The 13,225-nt window shown below is 40.8% G+C and overlaps 1 protein-coding gene across 1 annotated transcript in view; it reads right to left on the bottom strand.

The window, feature by feature from the left end:
- atad3 (ATPase family AAA domain containing 3) overlaps positions 1 to 13,225 on the bottom strand; it is a 101,489-nt gene that overhangs the window by 12,654 nt on the left and 75,610 nt on the right. The window contains 4 exon segments of the mRNA XM_059951614.1: positions 4,857 to 4,983; positions 8,351 to 8,461; positions 9,809 to 9,860; positions 10,782 to 10,906. Of these exon segments, the coding sequence (XP_059807597.1) occupies positions 4,857 to 4,983; positions 8,351 to 8,461; positions 9,809 to 9,860; positions 10,782 to 10,906 (415 nt within the window).

Genomic DNA, 13,225 nt, shown 5'->3' on the forward strand with positions numbered 1-13,225 from the left:
AAAATTTCAGAGGTAAAAGAAATTGGAAAAAAAAAGCAATGCTAGCCCAGAAAACAAATTTGAAATAAAAGCAATACACACAAAATGCTGGTGGAACGCAGCAGGCCAGGCAGCATCTATAGGGAGAAGTACAGTCAACGTTTCGGGCCGAGACCCTTCGTCAGGACTAACTGAATTTCCAGCATCTACAGATTTCGTTTGCATTTTTACATTTGAAATAAATGCTGGAGGTCATTGATGTCAAATGCTAACTCTTGCATCTCTCCACAGATGCTGCCTGACTGAGTAAGCTTTAGGACAGGAAATCAAGGTAGAGATGTTATGCTATAGCAAGGCAAAGCCCCGATAAGAGTACATATGGATCTACACTCTGCAGGGAGGAAATTCAAAGTTGAATTGACTGAAAATTGAGATCTCAATTGATTGAGATTAACAGAACAAATAAGATATAGACAGTCAGGAGTAAAGAACCCTTTTTTAAAAAAAAAACTGTCCCCAAAAAAAAGGCAACTGGTACAGTGCTGAGGCCCAGAATGTACTTTACCAGACTTGTCAGCAAAAGCCTGGATGCATTGAAATGTTATCCACAAAATGCAATTTAAAATCACAGGCATTAAAACCTAAGGGGTTAATAGACTTGGATGATTATTCCCTCCCCCAATGACTGGGAGGAAGGCCTTACAACACGTGCTTATCAAAACAGAATTTAAACCCAATCTTGAAAAACCCACAAAAAATGGCTGTTGATTTTGTATGAAAAGCCAGTTTAATTGTACTCAGTTTTGAGTGGTCAAGGGCATCACCTTCAGCTTCTGCCCTAAATGCTCATCGGATAGTAAGTGTGAGGCATAGCTCCACTATAGGTAAAGTTGCTGACTCACTAGGGGGAACAGCTTTACAAGTACTTAATAGATCCAATCTTCGTCAAGGAGAAAATCTCCGAAGGAAGTCAATACTCCAAGCTGCCCAGCAAATCGATTTGGAGCACAGATGTAGCCTGCAAAGAAGTGTAACTCTGCAGTAGAGAAGAGAAGCAATAAAATGCTCTGCTTTTAACATGTAGCTCACTGTAAACCAATTCATTACTGCTCAAACACTGTTCAAATAAATAACCTGACGTGCTACATTTCAAACAAACTTTTAAACTGTTGTTAGCTTCTGCAAAGATGTGAGTTCAGGATTAACTCACATTAACTGTAGACCTTTGGGCTTTTCTGAATCAACAGGTTTCAAGGCTGTCATTAAGCTCATTATGAACACTTTACATGATAGCTAATATTTTATTACGTGGAGATAGAAAACGGAACAGGCCCTTGCAGTGTATAGAGCCATGCTGCTCAGCAACCCGCCAATTTTAAACCTAGCCTAATCACAGGACAATTTACAAGGACCAATTAACCTGTTAACCAGAGGAATCCCATCAGAGTTCTTATGCTCTTACGGGAAGAACGTACAAGTCTTCAAGAGGACGCTGGAATTGAACTCCGACACTCCGAGCTATAATAGCATCGTGTTAACTGTGGCATTATCTAGCCAATGAAGGAAAGGCTATTGGTTGTGAACGAGAAGAGGTACATGCATGAATCCAAGACAAAGGTTCAGGTGCTCCTCAATTCTTTTGTGCATTGTTAAGTCATTCTGCCCTCCTCTTTGCAATACCCTGAAGCAAAGTGGACACCCCTCCTGGAAAACCCCTCAGCTGTGCTCGATAATGAGGACTTAACTTGTCACCCCAACTCCAAGCCTTCTTGAATAGGCTTTTGCATTAGGGTCCAGATTTTCTTTTTTAAAAAAATTTCCCCCCCCTGTACTTTTAGCTTTCTTCATGCTTCCTTACATTTGGATAATCACCAGTTTGTCTTAAAAACTGTTAGTGACTTGTAGTGCATTTGGTTCTCTATTTTTGCAACCGCCGTCCACCTGCCCTATACCTCCTCCCACACAACCTTAACAGTCCTTTTCGGTGAGGTGGAACTTCACACAGAGCTGTTTATTGCTCCCAGTGAACCCAGCACGTGCTGCCTGACCTGCTGAGTTCCTCCAGCAGTTTGTGTGCTGCTCTCCTGTAGTTTCTTTGTCTGCAAGGCTGAAGAGCAACTCAGTCAAAACCTGTTAAGGAACTTCTTATCTAAACCTGTCAAACTGGTCTGTAGACAAGGCTGACACTGTCTGACCTGAACTATGATGAACAGTTAATAAAATAGCTGCAACCACAAGACCTACACCTCATTCTTGTCTTCCAAAGAACCTTCTGGACAACATCAGCTCCAGATCTAACAGGGCTATAAGGACCAATATGCTTCCACCCAGACAAATGCCTATTTAAAACCACTTGTGTTAAAGAAATGAAATTCTATTTCAAATAAAAAAGATGAGGGAGAATAAAAATGCATAATAAAATGCGAATTATGAAGCTCAGTAAGTTTTAAGGTGGATTCAATGACAGAAAAAGACAACAAAAACCAAAGAAAGCAGACAGAATACCCTATTCCTCCACTCTTTCTGCAGCATTAAGAGAAATCCCACATGAGAGATGATGTTAACCTCATTACTCATTATTACTGCACTAAAGAGCAATAAAAGTCTTGACGTACATTTTCAAAGCACTGTAATGCTGAATCAGGTTCGTGGATCTGGCAAGAGGGACAGAAAACACTGGCTGCGAATAAGCACATGAATCATTTATTTACAAGCAGTAAAAATTTGACCAAACATTCACTACGAAGCTGTATGTTCAACAAACACACTTTTTTAAAAGCATGGACAGAACATACCCTCCCAATGGCTATGTGCATATCTTGCCTTAAACAAAGAGAAAGAACCTCCCATACATGCTCTCTATATAGCCAGGATATTTGAATCTGGACACCAGGCAGCTAACTGATGGGCAACACAAAGTACCCTGCAGATGCTGGGGTCAAAGCAACACGTACAGCAAGCTGGAGGAACTCAGCAGATCGGGCAGCATCCGTGGAAACCAATGGGAAAAGCAGCTGCGGTTTCTAAACTAACCAACCACAATGGAAGTGACTTTCAATCAGAAAAAGCCACGACTCCTATGGGACAAGCACCCTCAATATTGCAAAACATCCTGGAGGTGCCACATTGGAAAGTTACAAAAATTTGTTTTTGAACATAATATTTAATGCCCTTAATGAAATAAAAGCAATTGTGGGCATTCCAAAGCCTCTGGGTTTAAGAAGCATCTTAAAAAAGTAAAGAGGAGAGGCAATGAAGATGTTTAGGAAGAAATGGAGGAAATTCTAGAATCAAGTCTTGGGGAGCTGATAAATCCCAATGGCTCAATCAACTTAAGATTTCAATTATAATTGTCAGTGTGAAACATCCATCTAGCCTTGAAATATAAATTCATGCGGATTCTATTTATCAAGAACATTAAAATATTGCCGATTTTATATAAAGACTTTTTATTATTGAAGTTCTTCCCTTAACCTCCTGTACAACAATCTTTCTGCACAACAGTGTAAATCTATTTTCTTTTAAATTTTCTACTTTGTTGTTTGAATCATCTTTCCATCTGATTCAGGAATTTGAAGAAAACATTAAAATATTTGCAAATGATTTTTCATCTCAAGTTACAATTAAAATTATAGGTTAGTAAACAATTGCCAGACAGTGTCTTCACTATTATCCCTCATTACAGTAGTGTAGTGGCTAGTTAAACAATTTACAGTGCCAGTGATCGGGGTTCAATTTCAACCATTGTCTATACGGAATTGGTATATTCCACCCATAACTGCAAGGGTTTTCTCTGGGTGCTCCAGTTTCCTCCCACATTCCAAAGTCACACAAATTATTTAGGGTTACTAAGCTGTGGACACGCTATGCTGGCACTGGAAGTGTGGTGACACTTGTAGGCTGCCCCTGGCAAATCAACAGATTGTGTTGGTTGTTTATGTAAAAAATGCATTTCATTTTCCCCCCCTCCTCTCTCTTCTCTACTCTGGCCTCTTATCTCTTCTCACCTACCTAATAGTCCCCTCCTCCTTCCCTTTCTCCTATGGTCCACTCTCCTCTCCAATCAGATTCCTTTCTCTCCAGTCCTCTAGCCTTCCCACCCACCTGACTTCATCTATTATCTTCCAGCCAGCCTCCTTTCCTTCCCCCACTTTTTTATTCTTGAATCTTTCCTCTTCCTTTCCAGCCCTAGCCCTGAAGAAGGGTCTCGGCCTGAAACATTGACTGTTCATTCATTTCTACAGACGCCGCCTGACCTGCCAAGTTCCTCCAGCATTTTGTGGGTGCTGCTCTGGATTTCCAGCATCTGCAGAATTTCTCGTGTGTATGAGAATGCGATATACATGTGACAAATAAAGCTGATCTTTAATCTTTATCTCATCATGAGCAGTGATATCTACCTCATCTCTGTTTTGCTCATTTGACCAGGGAAAATTCTTCTCTCCTCCAATGCGGACACCTGCTCAGCGGAGTTTAGAAATCAGTAGTAACTGTACCTGCTGCAATCTGCACTACAATAGAGTGACATAATTTACATCTGCACTTGAATGCTATAGAGGACAATTTGCACCAGCAGAATTAATGAACTGATGCCTTCGCAAAAGCACCAGCAGAAACTGTAGAAAGACAGAAGGAAGAGGGGAAAAACGCGACAGATTGAGCCCGCACCTCATGCAGATAATGGAGTGCCTTCGTACAATGCTTTAAACGATTGCACCCTGCAAATCTTCATTTTCATTACAACATTCAAAATCGCTGTCCTGGTGAAGAGTCTCGGCACGGAACGTCATTTATTCTTTTCCACAGATGCTGCTTGGCCTGCTGAGTTTCTCCATCACTGTGTGCGTGCGTGCGCTGCTGCAGATGATTGTCAATACCTTTGTGGCTCCCAGCTTGAAGTAGCGAAATAATTTCACGCTGCTTCTGGCATTTCCAAGGCTGATTGCTTGAAGCCACAGTGAACAAAAACACTTCCAAGTTGTCTTGCTGCTTATTTCTCGCCAACTATCAGCGACAAAAATCACTGCGGTTTGAACACAGATAGAAGCCGGCCGGTGACGTAGTGACATCAGTACTGGACTTCGAGGTGAATGGGCCCCGAGTTCAAATCCGGCTCGTCTCAACCTGGGCAGCAGCAGTATTTATGCAGAAGATTGGCTTGGCAACCTAAATCCCTATCTTGCCACGAAAATCCTACGGACTACACTAGGGTCGTCACGAGTAGACGATGACATGATGGCACTTAACAACAAGCGACTGATGCTATTTAACAGCTGATCGGTGTTGTGCACACAACTGATGTCAGTCAGAAACTGGCAAAAGCCGCCTGCCCTATTTAAGCAGCATAGTGTCCGAAATAAATAAAGGGAATCCTGGCTACTTTCTCAATTTTGTTTAAAAAAAAGATTTGTCCCAAATAAGCAGCAGTCCCAATTAACTAACGGTCCTATTCACCAGAATCCACTGTACATCAAAATAGAGTTACAATCATTAAATGTGCACGCCTGGAGCATCATGCTGGGGATAAGGGTCAATGAAAACAAAGCACCATCATTTCTTTATTTCATGCTCTCAAAAATTCCATCACAATCACAACTCACCTTGAGTAAAGCCATAGGGCTGCATCAAATTTACACAAATCAATCGAGATGCATTTTTAAAACCCCAGTCTTCCAAGCATTAATCAAGAAGTGAAACTACATTTCCAGCTGAAACCACGATTGTCACTTATATGGCTCAGCTGCTTTATGTTGAACTGTAAACGGCTTCTTACTTTCGACAGTGATTTATCCTTCAGCTATTTTAAAAAGCGGGCTTGCGTGTCAATCAGTAAGCAGGAGGCATGACAGAGGTTAGCTGGGAACAGCTGATAAGGCTTCTATCTGATAAGTACATTAGCATTTAAGACTTTATACAATAACTATAGAACCACTTGGTGAATAAACTGATTTATTCACCTCATAGTGCAATTATATTCACTGTGAATGGCAGAAATAGGATGCCACATGAGATGTTTAAAGAGCAAAAGTTTAACAAGGACTGCACTGTACTAGATGGTCAACAAGTTACAAGTGGACTCTCATAGACCTAAAATATTGCCTTGCCTGGTTTGATTGTATTAAGAAGTGTATATTAAAAATAAACATTAATGCTGTGCCTTTAGGATAAAGGAGCAATGCTCTGCCCAAATCTGCAGTAATTTCTCTTGATCATAGATTAAGACAAAGGGTTTAGTTAATTCACTTTGTGATTAGGGATAAATCTTAACACAGAGTTACCTCTACTACCCAAGTAATCATATCTTAAAAAGGGACATTTTTGGTATTTTAGGGAGGACAGCTGCACCCACATTCACATCAAATAAATAAAGACATTGAAAAGCTCTTTAAAGTGTCCCATCAGATTATCACACATTGTCTCAAGCCTCAAAGTATCAGGAGAGAGAAAAAACATGCTGGTCACATTCAGAGACAACTGAATTCTTCACTGATATAGAAACATTCCAGTCCACCCTTACAAACCAAAATCATTACTGCATATTTCAAACTACAGTCGGCCCTCCTTACCCCCGAGGGTTTGGTTCCGGGACCTCTCGTGGATACCAAAATTTGCGGATGCTCAAGTCCCTTATTCAACGTGTCTCAATGCAGTGGATCTTAGGACCCAGCAGAACCCCAGACATTATTTAACCGGTCTCAGTGCGGGACATTAGGACCCATCGGCAGATATCTGAATCCGCAGTGTTTCTGCTCACAAAAATAATCACAATAACGATTGAAAATAAAGTGGAAATAATAAAGCGATCGGAAAGAGGTGAAATGCCATCAGTCATTGGAAAAGCGCTAGGCTACAGTCGGTCAACGATCGGAACAATTTTAAAGGATAAAGTGAGAAAGGTTCTGCCCTGATGAAAGCTACAATTATTACTAAGCAAAACAGTGGTTTAATTGTGGGGTTTTGGGTTTTTGATCCTCCACATCAACCTGGCACGGTGAAGAGCGCACACAGAAATGGTCTGTCACTAGATTGAACTTGGGAACTTCCATTCCTGAGCCCGGCGCTGAAACATACGTTCTGAAGTGCTTTATATGCATAGGAAGGTAAAATATATACTATATACGAAGACAAACATTTGACTAACTGACGCTAAATAATACCAGGTGTACTTGTTCCAACTTACTTCCAATTTTTTTCGATCCCAATCCACGATAACCCATGCACATCCACCCGTATACTTTAAATCATCTCTAGATTACTTATAATACCTAATACAATGTAAATGCTATGTAAATAGTTGTTATACTGCATTGTTTAGGGAATAACGACAAAAAAAAAGTCTTTACATGCTCGAACAGCAAGTGCTGGAAGAGCACTTCCGGGTTTTCGCGATTCGTGGCTGGTTGAATTTGCGGATAAGGAGGGCCGACTGTACTTTCAATTCAGGTATTTTTAAAGTTCCTTAAAAGTGATGAGTGAAACTCAACTCTTAGTATCAAATTATTTCTTATAATATATCTGGTATCTTTGATAGCCCCAAGCTCCAAAAGTGTCTCTAGCCTCTATAATTATATAGCCACCTATAATTTAAGAATCAGAGTATACATTGGAGGGAAAAAAATACCAATAATGGTAAAACTAATGCTTATGTCAATACCAAGCTGACTTAAAAACCAAACTAATTTGTACAACCTTCAGGCAAGCAAAGATAGCATCATTGCTTGCTGACGTACAGCAACTCGAGACCAATACAGGACTGTTTTACTCTTAACTACCACTAGAGTTTATGAAGGGGTTAAACATTCTCAGGTGCAAGTACAAATGGCAGTGACCTGTACACTTTACAAGTCACATCCAATTCAAAAACAGAACTGCCACAATTCTCTATATTTAAAGTTTAAGAAATAATAGGGAAAACATAGTAGGGGTATAGCACTGACAGGATATTAGTGATAGGGATTAGTACAGATGAGTGGATGCCAGATTCTATACTGTTCAATTCCAATTAGTACTTGCCTCTATGGTGTAGGGAGTGCACCTGAAGACGTTGTGTTTTCTTTTAAACCCTGTTACCCCTGTGTTTGCAGAATTATAGATGTTACCCTAATTAAACCTCAGGGGTCTTTGCAACGTTGCCTTGGTATTTGTGAGTGAGGAAAATTACCTCAGACTTAATCTTGTGAACCCCACTGTACTGGTAGCACTTATGTTTTCCTCCTTCCAAATAATCTCATGAGGTTTCTCAGAAATTCACAATTGAATCCTCGATACTGGACACTGCACCCTACAACCTATCGCATAAGTAATTAAAAAGGGGTTAAGCAGAGGCTTTCTAAAGAGTCCTTTTCTTTCTTTCAGATGTTGATTTACCTACTGTATTCTCAGCATCTCTGGATATTAAAATCAATACCTACTTGTTACTTTGCTCCCCAGTTCGGTACAGGAATGCATTTAAAGTTGCTCTCAGATCTTCACTGATTTTTTCCTTTAAAAAATACAGGATGAAGAGAAGGTTAGGAACAGAAACACCCTCCCAAACTCCTGAACAAAATGATGCACAAACATTTATAAATCTGCATCCAAAGCTTAAGAGTGCTCAGTGCAGAGTTTAAAATGCAAGAGAGCTTCTAAGGCGTTTAGATTGGATCTGGCTGACTGCCATCCAAATGGAAAGAAACCACCCATTATAAATGGGGAAAAAATACCTTATTTGATAAAAATCTTATAGATCAATAGCAGATGCGTATTAAAGTGTTTGGCATGACAACAAAGAGAAACCAAAACAATAACAGTCAACCCAAGGGAAGGAGCTGCTCTGGAACTTGGTGGTGTGAGTCTTCAGACTCCTGTTATGATATTGGGTGTGCTGCATGGGAGACTCCGATGTACTGGAACATCAATTTTTCTCTCGTTTTCCAATTTTCAATTGACACTGCTGCCGAATTCCTCCTCGCCAGAACCTTTTCGGAGCTGCACGTTGACTGCCACACAAACTGCCCAAGCTTACTTTCATATTTGGGATGAGGCTGGTCACTGAAAGGAGAGTTAACTCAGCCAGTGCCCAACCTTCTGCATGATCAGTGCAGGCCTACCCTCACGTTAAACGAACCAAGGCTCCCTATGGTGTCCAAAACCCGAGCAGAACAGGTTTACAAACACGAGATTCAGCAGATGCTGCAAATCCTGAGTAACGTACACAAGATGCTGGAGGAACACTGCATCTATGGAGAGGAATAAAGTGTCAACATTCTGAGCTGAGACCATTTATCGGGACTGGAAAGGAAGAGGGAGGAAGCAGAATAAGATGATGTGGGGGCGGGGGGGGAGGAGAAAGAGAAACTTCCCAGTAGTTTATCCCTCCTCCCACTTCTCTCTTACCCTATTTCCTATTCTGCCAGCCCCATTCTCTTCTCCTCACCTGCCTATCATCTCCACCTGGTACCCCATGGTCCACTCTCCTCTCCAATCAAATTCCTCCTTTAGCCCTTCACTTCTTTCAACTATAGCCACCCAGCTTCTCACGAATCCCCCCTTCCCCACCCATCACCTTCCAACTTGTACTCCTTGCCCTCCCCTTCTTATTCTGACTTCTTCGCCCTTCCTTTGCTGTCCTGATCAAGGGTCTTGGCCTGAAACGTCGACCCATTATTCCTCTCCATTGATGCTGCTTGACCTGCAGAGTTTCCCAGCACTGTGCATTTACTACTGAACAGGTTCAGAAATTAAACATTAAAAAGTTACCATTGAAAGGCACCTCTCCACAATTCCTCATACTCATTAGTCTCTTTCAAAAACAAAAACACACGAGTGTGTACGTGGGCAATGCACTTACCGTTGCTCTCTTTCGAAGGAACGCATCTGCCTCATCCACAAACAGCAGAAGCCTGTGTACAGGCAAAATTCATTGTCATTCCACTGACTTTAGATTTGGAATTCAATATTTCACTGCACTAAAGCAACCCATCCCTCTTACATACAGGTGCCACGGAAGTCAAGAACAAGATTAAAACATTTCCAGAAAATGAGCAACTTGCAGTCAGCTTTCTAAGTAGATGGATGCATATGGAATAAATTTAGGACTGGAATTGAAATGAACGTCTGCCCTGATTGATGCCTACATATAATGGATACAGGCTGTTTCACATTTTTAAAAGTACAAAGCTACTGTTTTAAAGTTAAACTGGAACACAGGAAATTAAGTCTCAACACAGGAGCAATGCTGCTTAGGCTTTTTGGTGTTTAATTCAATTGGCAGTCAACCTGAAAGCAAATAGCAGGTAGAATAAATTGTAGAAACCGGCAGTAATATTCATCTTCCAAACACAAATACAGCAAAATTTACATGAAAAACATTGGGTACTGTAATATCACTGCCAAGTATGAGGCCTTCAAAGTAGGGATTAACCTAAAACAGTGGTCCCCAACCTCCGGGCCGCGGACCAATACTGCAGAGCAAGTGAAATCAGCAATCACCTCCGATATGGGCCGACATTTATGTGCCGGGCGGCAGCTGATTAATTAGCTTGTTTATTTCGGCCTTTTTCTTAAAGATGTGCTGGGTGCGTTCCAGCTACCGCTGGACCCGTGCATGATTCACGGCCTGGTATCGGTCCGTGGCCTGGAGGCTGGGGACCACTGACCTAAAATATCAGTCAGAATTACTGCCTCAACAATCATTCATACAAAATTAATTTATTTTTAACCAAGTTACAATTAAGACATGGCAAAATTAAGATAGAATATGATTGTGGAAAAGTGACCTTCACAACCCCTCTTCCCTACCCGCCAAACTGGCACAAACTCACCCTCTCCGGCTGGTAGCTGCCCAGTCAAAGACTTTGTGCATGGCCGTGACACCTTCTCGTCCCATGGGAGCCACATCACCACCCGTCATGATAGCATAATCCATGCCAGAATGTACAGCTAGTTTCTGTTAAGGAAAGGAAATATCACAAAGGTAAGCTGGGTCCTTCCCAAGCATCTTTCCTGTTGCCCATCTCTGCAGGTCTTTTCACGGGTCTTTTCTTAGCCACATTACAAATATAAAAACTTTTTGCAGAGAAAGGCTTTTGTTAATTTAAAGGATTTTCCTTAACCTAAAGGATACCCTCATTTCAGTTAATGAAGTGCTTCAAGAAGTAATAAATGTGATGTTATAATAAAAATGTCAATTATGCTCATAACAAAAGTGCAAGTATGTGGAAGCAGATTTTGAGAGTGATACTGAAATGAAGTATAGAGAGGAAATGTAGTGCAGTTACAGCTACCTGAGGGCAGAGGGATCCTATCTCAACATTGAATGATATGAAAAAGCACCTCCACTGGAGTGACGGGCGCTACTGAACTGCCGCAGAGCGCTGAGTGAAGACAGAGGCAAAATAATCTAAGTACTCTGGCCACCCAAAGATCGTTCAAATTTGTTCTCAGGCATCTTCTAATGACCTAAAAAGAAAAGCTATTATTGAGATCCTCTTATCCCTGAACCCTCTGACTATTTTAATAACAGCCATAGATTAATAACTGTGTTTACTACCAGTCATCATCTTGCTGAGTATCACACACCTTTCCACATGAAGTACTTGCTTACATATTTTATTTGTCTTTGCACATGTATTTTAATGATCAATTGCTGCTTTTAGTAACTTGCCTTGGTATGCATATTTCACATTAATATTGACTTCATCAGCAACTCCAACTTTATAACATCTCCCATAGTTACAATAAATGGCAAAAATGCATGGCTTATCAATTCTTTTATACATAAATGTATTTAACATGCTCAGATACAACTGCATTGGAAAAAAATGTCCTTTAATACCAGTGAATGCAGATCTCTTAATCTCTGTACACCGCAGAAAATCTTAAGAACACAGAAAAAATGTAGGAATATATTTGTCCATATATGCTCTTCCATTCCATAAGATTAAGTCTGATTTTTACTTCAAAACCACACTGTACTAATTCCATATTCTGCAATTCCCCTAACATACAAAATCTATCATCTCTCTTGAATATATTCAAGAATTTAGCCTACATAGCCCACTTTTTCAGTTAGAACATTCTTCCAGGTTAAAATTTCTTCTCCCCTCTTTCCTCAATGGCCAACCATTTCTTTTGAGGCTGCACATTCTGAACACCCCGGGAGAAATACCAACAGTCCCGACGAAGGGCCTCAGCCCAAAACATTGACTCTAGCTCTTTCCATATAGAATCAGAATCAGAATCGGGTTTATTATCACCGGCATGTGCCGTGCAATTTGTTAACTTAGCAGCGGCAGTTCACTGTGATACATAATCTAGAAAAAAAAATAAGTAAATCAATTACAGTACATATATATTGAATAGGTTAAAAAATCATGCAAAAACATAAATAATATTCACGGGTTCAACGTCCATTTAGGAATTGGATGGCGGAGGGGAAGAAGATGTACCTGCATTGTTTAGTGTGTGCCTTCAGGCTTCTGAACCTCCTACCTAAAACAAGTAACAGTGAGAAAAGGACATGCCCTGGGTGCTGGGGGTCCTTAATAATGGACACTGCCTTTCTCAGACACTGCTTCCCTGAAGATGTCCTGGGTACTTTGTAGGCTAGTTCCCAAGATGGAGCTGACTAAATTTACAACCCTCTGCAGCTTCTTTCAGTTCTGTGCAGTAGCCTTCCCATGCTAGACAGTGATGCAGCCTGTCAGAATGCTCTCCACAGTACATCTATAAAAGTTTTTGAGTGTTTTTGTTGACATGCCAAATCTCTTCAAACTCCTAATATAGTTGTTGTCTTGTCTTCTTTATAGCTGCATCATTACATTGGGACCAGGTTAGGTCCTCAGAGATCTTGACACCCAGGAGCTGCTGCTCACTCACTCCACTCCTGATCCCTCTGAGGATTGGTATGTGTTCCTTCGTCTTACCCTTCCTGAAGTCCACAACTAGCTCTTTCATCTTACTGACATATCTTGGTATATCTTGCTTCTGTACACCCTCGTCTCCATCTGAGATTCTACCAACAATGGTTGTTGTATCATCAGCAAATTTATAGGTGGTATTTGAGCCATGCCCAGCCACACAGAGTTCCTCCAGCACGTCGTGTTACTCTGGATTTCTAGCACCTGCAGAAGATTCTGCATTTCTCCTTGCATCCGATTTGTTCTCTACACCTTTTAATGATGATCTTTCAAATCACAAATGCAAAAGTTATTAATAAGATTCTCACATCCCCAAATGGCTAGCTTAATAGTAAATACAGTTTCAA

Source organism: Hypanus sabinus, chromosome 27, assembly GCF_030144855.1.
Source record: "Hypanus sabinus isolate sHypSab1 chromosome 27, sHypSab1.hap1, whole genome shotgun sequence".
NCBI lineage: Eukaryota > Metazoa > Chordata > Chondrichthyes > Myliobatiformes > Dasyatidae > Hypanus > Hypanus sabinus.